This window comes from Herpailurus yagouaroundi, unplaced genomic scaffold (assembly GCF_014898765.1).
Source record: "Herpailurus yagouaroundi ecotype Mexico unplaced genomic scaffold, PumYag 28, whole genome shotgun sequence".
In the NCBI taxonomy this organism is placed as follows: domain Eukaryota; kingdom Metazoa; phylum Chordata; class Mammalia; order Carnivora; family Felidae; genus Herpailurus; species Herpailurus yagouaroundi.
Genome location: NW_024412376.1, coordinates 27,152,866 through 27,172,765, shown reverse-complemented (window position 1 = coordinate 27,172,765; position 19,900 = coordinate 27,152,866). Strand labels below are relative to the sequence as shown.

The following is a 19,900-nucleotide window of genomic DNA, read 5'->3' as shown; positions in this document are numbered from 1 at the left end:
CCTTCTCAGTTCTTGATTTTTGATAGTAAATATTCTCATTTTATTCTCTTCCGTATACCATTCAAGGTTTTATTAAATTTTCAGTTAGGCATAAAACAGGCAGGGTACCAATATTCTGAAGACATGATTACCCTAAAAACAACTAGTAGTATTCAATACAAGTGGCAACATATTCTGAAATAACACTAATAGCATAAAAAATTTAATCTTTTTTTAATTTTAAAAGAAAATAGCAAATTTGCTTTGAAAGGATCTAGATACAAACAGCAGACCTCTTCCAACCAGAACCGCAAAGGACCGAAGGGATATCCTGGAGCATGACTCTTACTGGTTTACATTACATAAAGTAACAGATTGTCTTGTCACTTTTTTAAAAGCCTTAACAATTATTGGGGCAGCTGGGTGGCTCAGTCAGTAGAGCATCTGACTTCAGCTCAGGTCTTGATCTCATGGTTCATGAGTTCAAGCCCCACATCGGGGTCTCTGCTGTCAGCCTGCAGAGCCTGCTTCAGATCCTCTGTTCCCCTCTCTCTGCCCCTCTCCCGTTTGTGCTCTCCCCAAAATAAGTAAATATTTTATATTTTTTTTTTTTTAATTTTTTTTTTTTTCAAACGTTTATTTATTTTTGGGACAGAGAGAGACAGAGCATGAACGGGGGAGGGGCAGAGAGAGAGGGAGACACAGAATCGGAAACAGGCTCCAGGCTCTGGGCCATCAGCCCAGAGCCTGATGCGGGGCTCGAACTCACGGACCACGAGATCGTGACCTGGCTGAAGTCGGACGCTTAACCGACTGCGCCACCCAGGCGCCCCTAAGTAAATATTTAAAAAAAAAAATTTAAGTCTTAATTCTTTTTTAACTTTGATAAATATAGACAAATCTCATTCTTCAAAGTTTGGACAGGGATAAAATGAGTTTTTGAAAAATTTCCTATAAAAGTATAATAATCATTGTTTGCAACCCAAGGAATGGTTCCCTGGATAAATAATTCCATATCCTGAGAAATGATTTCACTAGAGCAATGCCTTAATAGCCTCAGGTTTATATACAGACTAGTTTGAACTAACATTCAAAATTCTTGGATAAAAATCAAAGCATGCTTAGTTCACTATTGTTAAGATCTTAAGTGTTGATCAGCTGTATCTATGAGAAAATCATTATAAAGTTTTAAGTAAAATAACACCACATACATAAAACAGGTGACAGGAAGCTCCATTAGTGAATCCACATATGGCTTACACAAAAACTGAGAAGTATTTATGCTACTAACTAGAATAGCCACAGGAACACTTAACTGAGTTCACATAAGCAATTTAGCTAACCCAGAGTTACAGAAAAAAAAAAGGGGGGGGGGGGGATTTGACAATATTTTAAACTACTATCAGCTTCAAAGTATAGATTTTAGACTGGCTAATACCTGAAAGCTAAACTGTGAAGAACGACTTCAGACAAAGTAGGGCTCAGGCCAGCCCCACTTCACCTCACAGTTTTACCCCTACTCAGTCTTCAGAACTGCCCTTGAGGATTCTGCAAGAAATCCTGACTACAGATGGAAGGAAAGAATGGCTGAGACAACAGTGTGAGAAACAAAACTTAGGATAATGATGTCTAAGATATTTACTTTAAGGAACGCAAAAAGCTTTCTTTATACTCTAAATAGTACATATTCCATAGAAATACTCACAAAAATCTAATCCAACTAATGTTTTACACTTGCCCTGTCATTTGAGAGGTAGTTTTCAGTGTCCTTCCACTTGGCTCTAGAATATACTTACCATCTCTTACTTAAAAGCAGTATCTTTCTGCTAAAAGAGCTCAAAGGATTCCTGTCACACACAGAGGTCACAAACACACACCACTACACCACATTACACAGATCTAGCATAGGGTCTGTTAGGAAAACAACTGACAAGAAGAGAAGTACATTCATTCCCCCAAATTCTCATTCTACAGCACAGTCCATGCTTACATGTTCTACATGCAGCCTGGCAAAAGTTCTAGTGGCTGGGGGCCAGCATGAGACAGCTGGATAAAGATGCATCGAGAACACTCCACAGCCATAAAGAATTCTCCTATCAATTACTATTTTGACTTCCTATTAATAAAAATGAAGAAAATAAGAGTATTCTAGTTCACTGGTTAGATTAAATGATTATTTCAATCACCCTGTGTATTATTACTTCACAAGTTGCTGGGGGAGGAAAAAAAAAAACCACTGTATCAAACTATACTTCCAGAAAATCAACACATACTACCAACCAGACTGTAACAAAGTATTCTTTAAATAAAGAATCTTTAAAAAGATCTTTAAAAAAAAAAAAAATCAGTAAAAATTTCTGCTCAATATTTGACAGGGAAAACATTTCATTGTTTCATTAGAAAGTAAAGTACATAATAATTAAAAAACAAAACCTGTTCTAACAAACACTGAAGACTAAATGCAAAACAAACAAGTAATTCATGTTATATAGGGATAATACACTGCACAGGTTGGTCAATTTTTAAATCCCCTGGTATTAAAGAGCTAAACATTAAAAATAAAATTTTATTCATTTATCAAAAGGAACTATTCATCATCAGGATTAAAGGGCAAAAGGTAGAAACACAAATCCAAGGTCACCTTCCTTATATCAGTAGGGAAGGGGGAGGAGGTTTAAGGGAAATGCATCAGACAGACCAAATGGGTTGGAAACTCAATTTTATTCCTTTTTAACTTTGTGATCTTTAAGTAAGTGGGGATAATTTCACTTGCTTACAGAATTTCAATGAATTTTAGAAGATATACAGGGGTGCTGGGGTGGCTCAGTGGGCTGAACAACCGACTCTGACTCAGGTCATGATCTCACAGTTTGTGAGTTTGAGCTCTGCGCCAGGCTCTGCACTGACAGTGTGGAGCCTGCTTGGGATTCTTTGTCTCTCCTCTCTCTCTGTCCCTCCCCTACTCATGCTTTCTCTCTCTCAAAATAAACAAACTTAAAAGAAATAAAAATAAAAATATATACAAAATATCACTGTGGCTCATTATTGTTGAAGGGCAGAGGAAAAAGAAAAGATATACAAAGGTTTGACATTGAAGGTAAAACTAATTTAGTGTCCAAATAAGATCTAAAACAGATTCAATTTCATTTTCTGATCAATGGTTTGATATTCCCAACTCTCCTCTCCCCTGCCATTATATTGGGGAATCATTTCAAAGTGCTTCCATTTATGATCAAATATTTTTTAAAGGCTTGTCACTTCTTGAATTTACAAAGCTCTCTATGTAAAATTTAGAAATAGATTTAATTTTTCCCTCTAGACTTATGTCACATAACTAAAGTTAGAGGCGTAAATGTTACATTTTTATCTGATACCTTTCAAATTCAAATGACAAAAGAGCTGAATATTAACATTAGTCACGATTATAGAATTAAAAATTCAAATGTAATGAGAGATATTAAGAAATGTGAATTTAGAGGCTTTTAACTGGCTTAGTGTTGGGTATTGTGAAATTAAAATTGTCTAAGCTAGCTATTTAGAGAAAAAGGTAACTGTCACAAAAATCATAAATAAAAGGAATCATGGAAATGATCATTTTCAACTCCTAGGCAGAAAATGAAGAAATTATGTTTCTGTTCCCTCTTCTCCTCTCCCTTCTTCTACATCTTTCTTGAGGACAGCAAGAAATGCTTTGCTTTTGCACCGGGCAGAATACTGGTTTCTTCTAAAGAAGTATATATGCCCAAGGGCACGGAGAGCGGCTCATGACACAGTCATCTACTCATTTCCCATCCCTTTTCTCTCTCAACCTTCTCTGAGGTACAGTCCCCAGCATATCTCTAACACCTCACAAAGGCACCAGCAGAACCCATACTTGAAAGAAAAGGACTGAGCTTAGGTATTTGAAAGACAAAAAAGTACAGCACCATCTTTTAAGCATTAAATCATCTTTCTTCCTCTCACTGACTTTCTCCAGCATTGCCAAAATAGATTAGCTCTAGACTCCAATTAATTCTACCACTGATTGCTTTACAATCCTAAGTCACTCATTTCTCTTTGGTAAATTAGCCTGTCAACCTAATATATAGATATATATATATGATTTTATATATTATAAACTTAAATATACTTGCATTAAATATAAATATAAGTAGGTAGTATAAGGTGGTAGGATCCTGATAAAAACCTGAGCTCTTTCCAACTTGTGTTAGAATGGGATAGTAGTGAAATGGCAGAAAAAAGGGAAAATTACATGAATGATCCAATAATATAATTAAAAAGATATGCTTTTTTTCTGATTAGATATAAATTAATTGTCCTAGAACAAAAAAAGAAGCCGACTGTTGGCTACCTGGGGAAAACTAAACCCCAAAAAGCTACTTCTTATCTGTCTTCAACACAATACACAAAGAACTGTACTCTGTATGGTGCAGAAATGCTGAGGTGAATAAAGCTACCCCTACAGCCGAAAAAGGAACACTTGGTTGGTATTTACATTCTTGACTTTACATCCTTTGCTGACTGCTCAAAATTGCACAGACTTGGTTAACATGTGAAGTCTTCCATATTAAAGATGGACATGCAGAGTTGTTCCATTCGAAGGATGTTACAAGGGACTCAACTTTATGTTAAGTACTAAAGTACACATACTCATAATTTCCCAGAATGTGCTTACAGTGACACTTTACAGCTATTGCTGAAATCTTTTTCTACTTTTTCTTTTTTCCATCCTCAGATTCCACCAAAGGAAACCAAAGTCTAAAGTTTTGAGAGCCACCACTCAAAGGGACTCACAAACCAAAAAAAGGTTAACTACTACACTGTAGAAAGTTTCCTGCACTCAACTTTGAGTACTTGGAGATATTCAATATGTAGAACCACTGCCTCACAAAGTACCTGACAAACAGGAAAAAAATGTATTTTATATTTAATGATGCAAGCAGCAAAGAGTGATAAGCAGTATTAAACCAATATATCAACAGATAAGAAGCACTGACGAAAATCAAGAAAAAACTAAAACTTCAGAGCTCTAGATTGCTCACCTACTAAAATTAATAAATTCTTTCTTTTTAGGACAGATAGGGAAAGTCAGAAAAAACAATCAACAAAGAAACAGCATAATTTTCAAGATCTGATTTTTTTTTTTTTTTAACAAACCTTTCCTGCTGCTTGTCGATCACTTTTAAAAATTACAGTCTCTTCATTAACCGGAGGTAGGTTAGTCATGGATTCAATTATTACTGAAAAATGAAACAGAGCAGATTATTTCAAGATTTAATTAGACAATAATGTAAAATTTAAGTAATAATTTTATTTAGCCTTTAATTCCAACATAATTTAAAATGAAATTTAAGATGAGATAATGTATCTGGTAACTATTCCTCTTACATCAACAAGCTATTTATTATCAAGTGATAAAGGGAAATAGAGTCTACATATTTGTATTTAATACAGAAAGCTACAGTTCTAGGGTACCTGTGTGGGGCACCTGGGTGGCTCAGTCCATTAAGCATTCAACTCTTGCTATCTATTGGCTCAGGTTGTAACATTGTGGTCATGAGATTAAGCCCTGAGTCAGCAGGGAACCTGCTTGAGATTCTCTCTACCTCTCTCTCTCTCTCTGCCCCTCTTCCACTCACACACGTGCATGCTCTCTCTCTCTCTCAAAATAAATAAACTTAAAACAAACACACACCAAAAAAAAAAAAAAAAACCAAAAAGCTACAATTCTAAAAAAAAAAAAAAAAACCTAAAGTATAAAATCTCACAGAAAAGTTGTATCGCCCATTAAAAAGTCAATAAATTTAAGTCATGTACATTTTCTCAAGCAACTTTTATCCAAAAAAGTATAATCGCATTTACTCACAAAACTCTTATTTTAGGAAAAATCAGTCTTCTTTCTCATTGTAGAAATTCTTTTCTACAAAGAACTGAATACTTACTGTTTTATGAAAACGCTAAAGACTTCATAAAAGCATCTTCCTCAGAACAAATGAAGAATGATAGGACTCAACAGCAATTTTTATCACTCTCTTTCTCAAAAAGCAATAGCATTAACCCACGAGTCTATCATAATCAATTCCTGTATATGACACAAATGTTAAACAACCAGTCTACCATACATAGCAAAGAGAAAAAACAAGCAGTAGGCTCTTAGAAAATTAGAGTAACAAGCAAGAATACTTTGCCACATTACAGATGTCACGTCTACTTGAGAAACGAAATATAGTAATTGATTATTAAAATTCACTTCAAAAACTTCAATTGTATCAGTTACTACCTCTTTTAAAAATATTTTTGAATGTTTATTTATTATTTTGAGAGAGAGAGAGAGAGAGAGAGAGAGAGAGAGAGAGAGAGCATGAGCAGGGGAGGAGCAGAGAGAGTGGGGGAGACACAGTATCCGAAGCAGGCTCCAGGCTCTGAGCTGTCAGGACAGAGCCCATGCAGGGCCTGAACCCACGGACTGTGAGATCATGAGCTGAGCAGTAGTTAGGGACACCTAACCAACTGAGCTACCCAGGCGTCCCCATCAGTTACTGCTTCTAAGTTCTGAACATACGTATAAGTCACAGATTATATATAGATCAACATTTTTTGAGTTAGATCTGTTTCTGGAATAAAGATGAGTAAGGATTGATAATGATAGTGAGCACTAAGAGAATTCATTTTCAATCATCTCTCTTCCCTAATCCCCTTCCCAAGAATCAAATTACATGAAAATAAAAGATCACCTAATCTAATACCTTCATTTCATAAAAGGATGAGAAAACAGAACTCAAGATATTAACATTATCATAATGTTAATATCTTATAATCATAATCTGGCTAATTCCAGACCAAGTTATCACCAGAACCTAAAATCTTCCTGCAACATCACAACTACTGACCCTGTTTCCACAGCCTACAGAACTATTCTTTTTTTATTATGATTCTAGGTGGCAGTTGCAGGTCGTTGGGTACAAATCAACTTAAAGTTTATACCATACACTGATAAAGATTTTCAAAGGCTTTCAACAGTCAAATAGGTACTAGCACAAGATCCTTAATTTTATGACATCTCTCTACTTCTACCAAGGTGAATAATATCTAATTAGCCTCCTGTATTTTCCAAATTAAAACAGAGAGAGAGAGAGGAACAAACCAGCATAACTTGTAGAAGAACTGCAGAGTACAAAGCCAAATCCTCTCTTTTTCTCTTTGGGTTCTCATTTGAACTCATGTTATTTTTTGCTTAATGTACTAATACTTCATTTTCTCTTTTGTAATCTGGTCCAAATAATGTTAGATATTTTAGGCTCTCAAAAGAGAGGAGTATGTGATAATTTTGATACAATCTTTTTTCCCTGGCAGCTTGAGAATTTTGTTAGTCTATTAGGGCGTGCTAGTCAAAACAGTATCTGTAAAGAGCATTATTCTGTGCTTATCAAATAGTTCACATTTTTTCTTGATAAACATTATGACCTAAATTTTTTCTATAAACATCAAGCCTAATAGATGCTCAACTCATACCATGTAAGCAAATAATTATTCATTTGACTTATTTATGTACATTCTTAAATGCCAAAGGATAACTCAAAAACCAGTAAATGTAAGGATTTTAGAATCAGGTAAATAAATAGTTTTAATAATCATGATTTTTATAAAAAGGATGTTTCACTTTAATCAAAATTTTGATTAATAAATTGTAAAAGTACAAAATTATAAATGTATGAAGTTTTAAAAATATTGGTGTGGACACTGTTAGAAAAAGGTCAAAAGTTCAATTTCTATCACTGACTCATTATACAACTGATCATAAGGGCAAGTAAATTGGGTTTTCCTGTGTCCCTTAAGTCCTGTAAACTAAGGAGGCTGGTGGACAATCTAGGTCTTCCACCCATTTTAAGTATCTTTGACTTTGTCAACGCTGAGTTCTATTTTCAGGTGTATCTTACTATAAGATTTAATGGTAGCTACATTAACTTCAAGGCCTTTCATGTTCCTACCTCACATCCTAGGGCTAAAAGAAATCTGTAATATATAGTTCTCTTAACCAACAGCTTTAAATTTCATGCCATTAAATCACAGAGCTAATTTACATGTTTCTAAAATAAAAATCAAAGGCAGTAGGCAGAAAAATGTTCACTCCCCACCCAAAAGATACCTACATCCTAATCCCTGAACCTGTAAATATGTTTACATTAAAAAAAAAAAGAAAATCGCAGATGTGATTAAGGTTAAGAGCCTTGAGATGGGGAGATTATCCTGGATTATATGTGTAGGCCCAACCTAAGGAGTCCCTAAAAGCAGATAATCTTCTAAGGCTGTAGTCAGGGGAGATATGATGAAGGGAGAAGGGTCACAGATAAGGCATATTATTGCCTTTGAAGATGAAGGGTGCCATGGGCCAAAGAATGCAGGCAGCCTCTAGAAGCTAAAAAAGACAAGAAAATGGATCCTCCCTAGAGCCCTGACAGAAACTCAGGCTTGACGAATCCTTTAATTTTAGCAGAGTGAGGCACATATCAAACTTCTGGCCTAGAGAACTGTAGAATAATAAATTTGTGTTGTGTAAAGTTACTAAATTTGTAGTAATTTAATAGTAGTAAAAAACAAAGATACCAAATCAAATTCTGGAGAAATGTCGGTAAAAGTAGACTTTAAATTTTTAAAAAGACAATGTATTTATTAGTAACCTATACAAGTAAAAACTGAATTTATCTATTCAAACTTAGTGACTATAAAATGAAGTATTATTACATATTTCACAGAAAATTCACTAGACATAAATTCTTTGATGAACACATACCTGGATACAAAAAATTTGATTAATAAAATCATTTACATACCTAATTGCTCAATAATACTTGAAACCATCCCAAGAGGCTTTAATTCAATATCTTCAGGCAGGATAATAGTGAGTTCTTCAACGGAAGGTAGTTCCTATAATATAAAAAAGCACTGATCTTCCTCCAGCTTCACCAACTTAAAAAAAAAATGGGACATCATTTCTATTTAAAGTTTTATAAACATGTCTGACGATGTAACGTTAGGCACTCAAAACATCACTGTGATGTTATCCTTGTTAGTGTCTGGCAGTTTTTCTCCCACCTCCAATATCTCCCCACATGAGTAATACAATAACATCTATAGCTTAATCCAGCTAGACAAAGAACACAGACAAAAGTACCTAGATTTTCCCACCAATCACACTTGAATGAGACAAAGAAAAGAAAAAAAAAGCTATCACTGTTAAGGAATGCATGATTTAAAAAATAGACAATTCACACAGTGAGTCCCAGAAAAATCATTCTATTGGTCACTACGACTTCTGCAACAGAAGTGTTCTCTCTCTTAGCCGTCTTAATTTGGTTAATCAATTTGATTGGGACTAAGCAGTTGAAGACAAGCAGCAATCTCTTCTGGGGCTTTGTGAAAGAGAGTAAACGTCTGGCCTCTTCAGGAAAAAATACAGAATTTCTAGGATACAGAATGTAGGCTCCAACCTGCAAAAGCGGTGACTGTGTTCCTGGAATCTTCTTTCTTTATGTTAAAAACTAAATTTCTTTACAATTCCTCTTTTTTGACCCTATCTCAGTTGCTATAGAAACTAGACATTGAAGTAGAGATGAAGTTGAAGAGAAATTTAAGAATAAAACTGACCTTAGGTTTTAAAGTAAATAAACAGAGTTTTCTATTTTTGACCTTTTCCAAAAGATCATAATTAACTTTTACAAGGAAGTTTTTTCCTTAAGAAGGCTTGAAAGTGTAAAGATCCTATGGATGGCATATCAGGAGTTAGTCTGGGAGGAAAAAGATAACTTCTGAAGAAATGTCAGAAAAGATGGGAAAACCTAAACAATACAGTACACTGCAGATGAATGTATCTTGGGTAAGCATTCTCCTCGTCAGGGATCAAACAAGGTTTTTAACAAATCATATAACCAGAATTGAAGTGTATAACTTGCTTCTATTTTCTGATCAAGAATTACTTACGAAAAACCACACTAAAAGTCTCAACCAACTCAATGCTTAAGACTTAATCTCTGCAAGGTTAGTCTAGATGGTGGTAGAGGAAATGACTGTCTTATGTTAGAATTTTTCTGAGTTCTTTTAGGGAGATGACAGTCACTGTTCATTTTTGCATATTAAACATGGAAAGTCTTTTCTTGTCAAGACCATGGTTTGAAAGTGGTCCATGTGTACATTAGAATAGAGAAGGGAGTACAGTTGGTAGAAATGATACAGAACACGTGACAAGGAACAGACCTGTTTAAGAAGTTCTTAGGTAAAGAAATCCCACACCCAGTTAAATACAAGAATGGAGAATTGTAACACTGGGAGACTGCAGACAAGAAGGCTTTACTGATATTTAAGAGGACAAATCACACTGATTTCTGCTTCTAGGAGTGGCACCTCTTAAAAATAGCAAATGGTGGGGCGCCTGGGTGGCGCAGTCAGTTAAGCGTCTGACTTCAGCCAGGTCACGATCTCGCAGTCCGTGAGTTCGAGCCCCGTGTCAGGCTCTGGGCTGATGGCTCAGAGCCTGGAGCCTGTTTCCGATTCTGTGTCTCCCTCTCTCTCTGCCCCTCCCCCGTTCATGCTCTGTCTCTCTCTGTCCCAAAAATAAATAAATGTTAAAAAAAAAAAAATATATAGCAAATGGCATTTTCTAATGCAAAAGTGTAAATTTATTTTTTTTAAGTTCACTTACTTATTTTGAGGGGGGAGGGCAGAAAGAAGGAGAGAGAATCCCAAGCAGGCTCCACGTTGTCAGTGCAGAGCCCAACACAGGGCTCGAACTCACAAACTGTGAGATCATGACCTGAGCCAAAATCAAGAGTCAGACACTTAACTGACTAGGTCACCCAGGCACCACACTAATACAGAAGTATAGTGATGAAATCTGAAATCTGCCCCACTGACTAACCAAACTATAGTTAAATCTAATACAAAAATTTTCATCACTTTTGGATTGTGATAAAGCCCACTGCTTAAATAAACTCAGGATCATGGAGGCAGAACAAAGAATAAGAAGTCTCCAAAAGAGAAAGCGCTGTTAGAGCTTTTGGGAAAACTTCTGAACTGAGGTAGACCACATGCCATTAACACTTAGGACACAAAAATCAATGTTATTCTCAAATAAATAAATGCTATTTGGCCACAAAATGAAAAGCTCCTTGTTTTTCATTTTCTATGAAGAGGAATAAAAATCTATGCAATATACAGTCATTATATTTTGGTATCGATCTATATTCTGATACTGTTTTGATTTCCTTTAACTTTAAAATATAAAATATATGTTCCCTTTTTTAAAAAAAAGGAAAAAAACAGTACAGAAGGATTCAAAGCAAAAAGCAAAAATTCCCCAACCTTATTACCTTCAACCTCCCAATTCCTCTCCAAAGATGGCTGTTAACAGTCTTTTAAATACACTTACTATGCAGATATAAACTCTACATTTCTAACTTTAAAATATTTTACTTAAAATATCCAATTATGCAAGCTATCCTTTTTACCTATCATTTTGTACATCTTTCTACAACAAAACAAACACCTAATTTTTTAAACATTCTTACAGTATATCACTGTATAGATGGACTATAATTTAATACCAGTCACCTGATATATTTGCCACTTTTTAATTTTTATCATACCTAATGATACAATGAACTTTCACATATATCTTTGCATAACTCCTGTTATAAATTCCTGTAAGTAGAACTGCTAGATCCAAAGGTATAATCACTTTTCATTTTTTACTGATACTGTTAAATTTCTTTCCAAAAAGGTTTTGTCAGAGGCAGCTGGGTGGCTCAGTCAGTTAAGCATCCAACTTTGGCTCAAGTCATGATCTCACAGTTCGTGGGTTCGAGCCCTGCAATGGGGTCCAGCTCTGGGCTGAGAGCTCAGAGCCTGGAGTCTGCTTCAGATTCTGTGTCTCCCTGTCTCTCTGCCCCTCCCCCCATTTGCACTACGTTTCTGTCGGGGGGGGGGGGGGGGGGGGAGCCAAAAAGGTTCACAATTAACAATTCCACAAATGATGAGAGATTTTTCCAGATTCTTGTAATCACTGAGAAGCAACGCTGAAACCTTGGCCAGTCTGAGAGGTCTACAATATAAAATACATCTTGCTTTAATTTGAATTTCTTCATTAATCAGGAAGACTATGCATCTTTACGTGTTTCCTGGCTCTCTGTTTATGAATTGTTTGTATATCTTATACATTTTTCTTTAAAATTTATCTTTTTATAAATTTATAAGAACTTTGTATTAAAGAACATTTGCCCTTTATCAAATAAGAAGAAAATATCCACTTCCTTACCTCCCAGAATGCATTTAAGTTGCTTAACGAACTTGAGCATTTTAATTTTTATATAGTTAAATATATCAAGCTTTTCTTTCTTTGGCTTTTGACACTTGTGTCACAAAAAGAAAGACCTTCCCTATACCAAAATCGCTTTTTAAATTCACTGATATTTTCATTGCTTCTAATCTCATTTTTAATATTTCAATTTGGTCCATTTATAATTTTACTTCTGTATAAAAGCAAAGCAAAGATTGGCTTTATCTTTATCCATATTACTGGCCAATTATTCCCATGTGTTATAGAACAATCCATCCTTTCCTCTACTGATTTGAAGAATAAATTTTAACATGTACTAAATGTACTTATATATTTGGGTTTTTTACTGAAATCTCCACTCAGTTCCACTGATTTATTTCAGTGTCAGTCCTAAACTATTTTAACAACTGTGCCTTTCGTTACATGTTTTAATATTTGGGAATAAGGCAAGTTCTTCTATTCACTTCATCCATATTTTTCCCCTTGGAAATTTTCCCAACTATTCTCAGGTTTATTTCACTACACAAACTTTAAAACCATTTTGTCATATATGAGTCTTGTTAGTAGTGATTAAAATCACGTTTAGAGTTGTCTTTTTAAGTCATAAATAGTCCTTAGGTTTATTTAAAGCGATCTTCTACCTTATTTGATATTATAAATTCCTAGTTATTTAGTATCTTTGCTATTATAAATGTATCTTTATAGGGTATTATTTGAACACAAAAAAGCATCATGCTGAAATTTATGTCCAATCACTTTCTTGTGTATTCACTATATTACCATATTAAATCCCTCTCCTTTTCAACATCATTACATCATGTTTTTAACTTTTCAAATAACATTGGTTGCTATTTCCAGAATATCAAGTGTCAAGCAACTGTAATGATAGAGGGCATGATGAATGAGTTTTTATTAGGAATGTTTTAATGTTAAGCATAATGATATGTCTTGACTGAAATTTCTTTTTAAAAAGGTTAAGAAAGTGACCATCTATTCCTATTTGTGTTTCTATTTATGTGTGGATTTTTTTTTTTTTTTAGATCAGACTGTTGAACTTTATCTAATGCCTTTTCATCATCATTTGAGATCATTATAACATAATTTACTATAAGTTCAGCAGGTCAGCTTCAACATCTGATGAAATCCTGATGTTCTCTAAGGATGTTTATGAGACACAGCTAGCAATGAGGATGACAGGGGAAGATATACAAAGCCAGAATATTTGTAGTGGGGCAGGAACTCACAACTGTGGTCAAAAGCAGAGTCTGAGAGGCTTCCTTAATTCCTGTTATCCTGTTTCCGAGCTATGTATTAACAGGACAAAACTGCCTACAAATGAGGAGGATCTCTAGTCCCATACAGAACCAAACTCAGGGAAAAAAAACCCAGAAATACTGTTATCTGTGATCACCACCATACCTCTAGTTCTAGTTCAGTTATCCCAGTATCTTGTAACATAGGAATGTTTTCTAAGCATTCCTAAAAAAGGTCAATGAAGGCATTAAATTGCCTTTTAATAGTAAAAGACGTATTTAAGTGATACATGAAATCTCTCACAAATACTCTGCAGAACACAAGAAGTATATAACAAACTAAATATTGTGCATAAAATTTATAAGAAATAAGTGAAATCAGCCTAGTACAATTCCAGATTAAAAGCTTTATATGTTTGGGCGTTTACCTTTGAAAGTCCAGTGAAGTAAAGCAGTATATTTGCTTTGAACATGACAACATCTTGGGGACTGGATCAGAGAAGAAGAGATATTATATTTGTTCTTTTTAAACACATATGCTTTCCATAAAGATTTTTGTCAGGTTCAAAGAGACAGAACTTCAGAAGTTTCAAGAGGAAAGTTCCTTGGATTGCTATGTCAGACTGGACAGTAGGAGATCTTGTCTTGATGTCTTGATGTCAAATTTCTCTTCCCTAACTATGAAATCTGAAGAACCACCACACCAAGCCTAGTTACTCTTTATTAAATCACCCTGCTAATTTTCTTTTTTGTAAAACACTTTACTGTCTAACATCCCATGTGTTTATTACTTGCTTGAAGTCCACGCCCTTAACTAGGCAATAAATACAACAATAAGCAGGACTTGGTCAGCCTTGCTGATTGCTGTGGCACCCCGAACAGTGGCTAGCACATAGTAGGTGCTTACTACATATTTCTTAAATGAAATGACTTACCTCATCAGTCTAAGTTAAACAAAACTCTCAGAAGAGGTCACAGTCTTTTTCAATCGGCAAAATCAAATAATGAAAATGTAATTCCCAGGAATCAAAAGAGAATCCTCAAGGAATGAAAGTAAGAAACACAGGCTTCTAAGGGAGCTTCGTTGCCCAGGACTGATGCATAGATACCTCAGGTTTGCAGCAGCAAACATCATTACAATTATTAGATTAACACCTGGCTGCCCGATAACACAGTCGCTGTTTGGCAGCTGTTCCTGGTAAGGTAACAAATAAATCTGCTCAGTCACATAATCTCCTTTAAAGAAATAAAAATCAATCATTTTGTTTTCCATGAGTGGGGAAAGGATACATTTGTCACAAAAAAAGAGGAAAAACACAGACACACTCCAATAAGGGGGAAAAAATAGCCAGAACACATATTGAAGGACACTACTGCTCTTGACAGTACACATAGGATATAAAGAATTAAAAGTAAAAGTCATACTGATAAACTAAAAAGCTGAAGGTAGAGGTGATGAGGGAAATCTGAGCTAGAAAGACCTTCTCCATCACATAAGCAAAAATCAAGTGTACTGAAAATAAAAGACAAAAAGGCTATATACTGCAGGTAAGGAAGATTAAAGTATGAGCCTGGATTAACCTACACCCCTCATGGAAAGATGGATAAGTAGGTAAAAAGGCTTCTTTTATTCTGCTTATACAACACCAGACACTAACTACATTTGGCTATTTAAATTTAACTAAAACTGAATAAAATTTAAAATGCAGTCTTTAGTTGGACTAGCCACATTTCAAATGCTCAACAGCTACAGTATTAACACAGCACAGATATAGAACATTTCCACCATTGCAGACAGGTCTACTGAATAGCACTGCTTTATGTTCTCAGACATCCAAAAAGCCCTCCACTACAAAACATACACCCAGGTAATAATAGTACCCATCTGTTTTCGGCCATCAATACAGATATAATTTTAAGGCCACATTACAACAGCATACACCATATTACTATTAAGCCTTAACGATAATCTGAATACTCTACCTGGAAATGAAGATTTGTGATCAATCTCGATTTTTATGACTTTTACTTCCCAAAATTAAAAAGAAACTAAAACCTGCCTTGGATGTACAGTATCTGCAACCAGAGATAAATACCTATCCTACTGTTTAAATACAGTAGGTGTTATGTTTACTGACTCAAAATCAAAGAAGCGTAAAAATAGTTCTGGACATACTTATTCAAAACCTGTATTTGTAATAACAAAGAATAGGCAAGAAAAGGAAGAAAAATACTTCATTCACATCATCAGCAGAAGAAAAGGCCACATGGAAATAAAAATCCCTAGTCACATACCAGCATTTGGCAAATGAACGACGGGAATTCAACATACTAAGAAATTCAATCACTTATTTCCTACACAATCTACAGTTCCAAGTCAAAGTCTTTATTAAAAGACAATATGATGGTCCAAGCAAATACAATTTAAGAAAGCTTATTACATTATGATACAATCATCTATCACCAAGACAAAATATGCTACATTATTCAGAAACCAAATAACCAAAGTTCAAATGATCAAATTCTAATATTGCTACACATGCATTTCTACACAAACACTAAAAATACAGCAGACTGGAATCACATCTGTTACTAGTTCTGAATCTGCTTCCCCCTACTTAAATACTACCCTCAGGCAAATCACTTTCTGGGAACCAGTTTTCCTATTCTAAAGATGATTTTTTTTTAAGTTTTATTTATTGTATTTATTTATTTGAGAGATAGAGAGAGAGAAAGAGAGACAGAGAGGGGCTGAGAGAGGAAGAGAGAACCCTAAGGCAGGCTCCACGCTGTCAGTATGCAGCTTGACATGGTGGCTCAAATTCATGAACTGTGAGATCATGACCTGAGTCAAAATCAAGAGCCAAACTCTTAACCAACTGAGCCACCCAGGCGTCCTGGTTTTCTTATTCTAAATAGTGAGAAAAGTGAGCAAAAGTTCTGAATATTTCACACAAATGGCTAATAATGCAATTTAAAAAATGTTTAACTGCATGTAATCAAAAAGACAGCACAGTAAGACAGAAATTATATACCAGCCTCAAACACAATTACTGTAATTCTGGATAATAGATACCCATAACCACAGCATTAAAGAAATGCATGGCCCTAACTACACTTCTGAAATATCCGTGAAAGAGCAATTATTGTTCGTGTTACAAGCTTATTATATTCTGATTCTTGAACATCTGTATGGCCTACAAGGTTGTTCAATTAAGCACAATATTCAAATGAGTACCATAGAACATTAAAAATCCATCCTATTAAACTGTAGATACACTAGTCAAAAAATGGGTGTCAAAGACTTCATTGCAAAATTGGAAGGAGCTAATGGGTCAAATATGGCCCTCTGAGAAGATGACATTGTGCATTACAATGATCTTGAATTCTCTATTTAAGACTTATGGGGCAAGAAAAAAAATTAGTAAAAGAAAAAAAAAGAGAGAGATCAGTAATTTATGATTTTCTGAGGCAAAATTATCTAAAGAACCCTGATTTGGATTTTCATTCACAAATCTACAAAAAGGGCAGCAGAGGGTAATAGAAAAGGAATCAAACATTCCAAATGGCAACTAATCCTTTCTGGTGCAGACTGGGGAGAATTTTTAAAAGTGAGGAAAGTGGAATAAAATTATCTGGCCACTTTCCTCAGATTACTCAAGAATACAGGACATGCATGTGGCAGCCAATTACCTGATGCTATTAGGTGAGCCTTCACTTTTCAGATATGGTTGGAAAGTAGGATCCAATCCCTGGAGTACTGAGAGCCATGAATGGAATTTTTTTTTCCCTATAGCTGGTAAAACATATTGGAAAAAAGAATGGATTAGGTCTGTACACTGTGTGGTAACTATGACCACATATAACATTTAGTAGTAGTCTAATTCATCAACTTTACAAAAAGTACTTTTACAATGTTCCATGGGACTCAGCTTTTTCTTTAGCTATCTCTCACCAGTACACATTAATTGCCATCATGAATTACTCTATTGTATATGACACTAAATTTAAGATTGAGACTAGCCCATTAAATATTTTCACCTACAAAATGAGTCAACACTTCTTTTCAGTGTCTTTATATTTTTCTTTTTAAATAAATACAATGTTCTTATCCTGTTTTTCTCTAAAATTACTGTCAGAAACAAAGTTCCTAGTATCTCCAAAAGTTCACTCACATAAACATTAAAGTAAGATCTCAATACGAAAAAATCTTTAGCAATAAATATAACTCTAAGCATTCTTTTGTTAACTGAGGAGTCCGTATTTCATCAAATAAGACACTGACTTTATATATCACAAAGATAAAGCACTGTCCAAAAAATTTTTAAATGCATCAATTATTAGTCCCAAATTTTAAAATGTTAACAAATGAAAAAGTGCCCATTTTAGAACTGACGACATTAGCTGTATGGATGATGAATGAATGAATGAATGAATGAATGAAGAAACACTCTCTGAGCCCCTACTAGTAACCAACACTGGGAATACAACTGCCAAGCAACACCCTGGATCTATTCAGTGGGAAAGTTCATATTCTCTTCACCTGTCACCTTTCCATACCTATCTTACCTTGTAATTTAAGATCAAGTCAGGATGACTTCCTTGACCCCTGCAGTGCAAGTTATCTGCTCTTACAGAAAATCCCACAGCTTTTTAAGGCTAGTAGCATTCATCAGGCATCCAATCATTAACTTTCTGGTGTCACTCTCTAACTAGATTCCCCTTTAACAGACATTTGTCTTTATCCTCTAAAGCAATCAGAACTTACTTATTAAAATCTACTGAGGAATTGGAGAATGTAACAAATGGAATGTTTCTGTGTAATAATAACCATATGGTATATTCACAGAAAATATATGGTTACTCTAATGGATAAAACACTATTTATTTGAAGTTTAAGGGATCATTTCTACTTGCTACAAGCTTTACTAAAATAATTTTGTATAACGAAGCATGAAATTTTAATTTTTAAAAAAAATCTGAGCACTATTTTTAAATTTTTTTTTTTCAACGTTTATTTATTTTTGGGACAGAGAGAGACAGAGCATGAACAGGGGAGGGGCAGAGAGAGAGGGAGACACAGAATCGGAAACAGGCTCCAGGCTCTGAGCCATCAGCCCAGAGCCCGACGCGGGGCTCGAACTCACAGACTGTGAGATCGTGACCTGGCTGAAGTCGGACACTTAACCGACTGCGCCACCCAGGCGCCCCTTGAGCACTATTTTTAAAGAGAACCACATATTAATTTAAAAATATCTCCTCTTAAGTACATAAGCCATTTCTTAAATATCAAACATTCCAAAAAGAATGTTAGAAGTGTCATCAGTATTCTATGATACAATGAATGCAGTAATTTCAAATGTACCTAGAGTCATAAAAAGCTAAAGTTGAAAGAAGCCTTCATTTAAGGCAAAACTTATAAAGCAAGGTAGGCCTCGAAAACAACATATTCTGTCTATGATTTTTAAGTGAAGACCAAGGTGCAATACAGTTTCATAGATGGTGGGAGATCAACAGGCATGAAATAATCGGCTGTAAGTAACTTCTGACCACTTGAGGTGGTCCAGATAGTCTCCATACCCTTATGTTAGGATGTTTTAGGATATGCATCTGCACTGCCAAAATCAGAAAGAAAATATAGTGTACTCAACCTAACCACAAAATGCATTTGTTTTACAATATAACATAGGCAGTCTCTAAATTATGAAGGTACCAAAAATTGCCTAAAGCATTAACGTTTTTTCTTGGTCATGTTATATTATGTGTATAAATACATACTATTATGCCTGCTACAGCATTATCTATTTTTTATCCCCATAAGCACTGTAACCATAACTTTTGAATGTTAAGTAAAATCCTTCAGGTTTTCAGAAGAGAAAATAATAGGCATTAATGTATAAAATTAATTTCTGATTAAGATTTTGAAATGTCACAATCCCTTAAACGTTTTTACAACTCTAAATTTTTAATTACATCTGATTTAATTGAATAAACAGTTCAGGGCATAAACTGCTGAGAAAGTTTTTCAAAAAGGACCTAATTTTCCAATTCACTGAAACACTGAATAAACTCAATGTGATCTAATGTAGTTTCAAAGCTGTAATATCTACGCTGCTTTACATTTACTGTAGAGGTTAAATATACACCTTCTCAGCATTAAAGAGGAGTATATGATAAAAGAATAATTCCACTTGGCTAAACTTAACAGCATATATTACATAATTGTGACATTATAAATAGAGCCATCTAAGATTACCCTCCTTTTCAATGCCTCTATGGTATGGCTAACCATTCCCTCTTTTTTTCCTCTTCTCTTCACCCCTCCTTTTTTTAAATCAAG

The 19,900-nt window shown here is 34.8% G+C and overlaps 1 protein-coding gene across 1 annotated transcript in view; it reads right to left on the bottom strand.

The window, feature by feature from the left end:
* NAF1 (nuclear assembly factor 1 ribonucleoprotein) overlaps positions 1-19,900 on the bottom strand; it is a 43,381-nt gene that overhangs the window by 13,761 nt on the left and 9,720 nt on the right. The window contains exons 3-4 of the mRNA XM_040471328.1: positions 8,811-8,904; positions 5,137-5,219 (exon numbers count right to left, since the gene is read on the bottom strand). Of these exons, the coding sequence (XP_040327262.1) occupies positions 5,137-5,219; positions 8,811-8,904 (177 nt within the window). The remainder of the gene's footprint in view (positions 1-5,136; positions 5,220-8,810; positions 8,905-19,900) is intronic.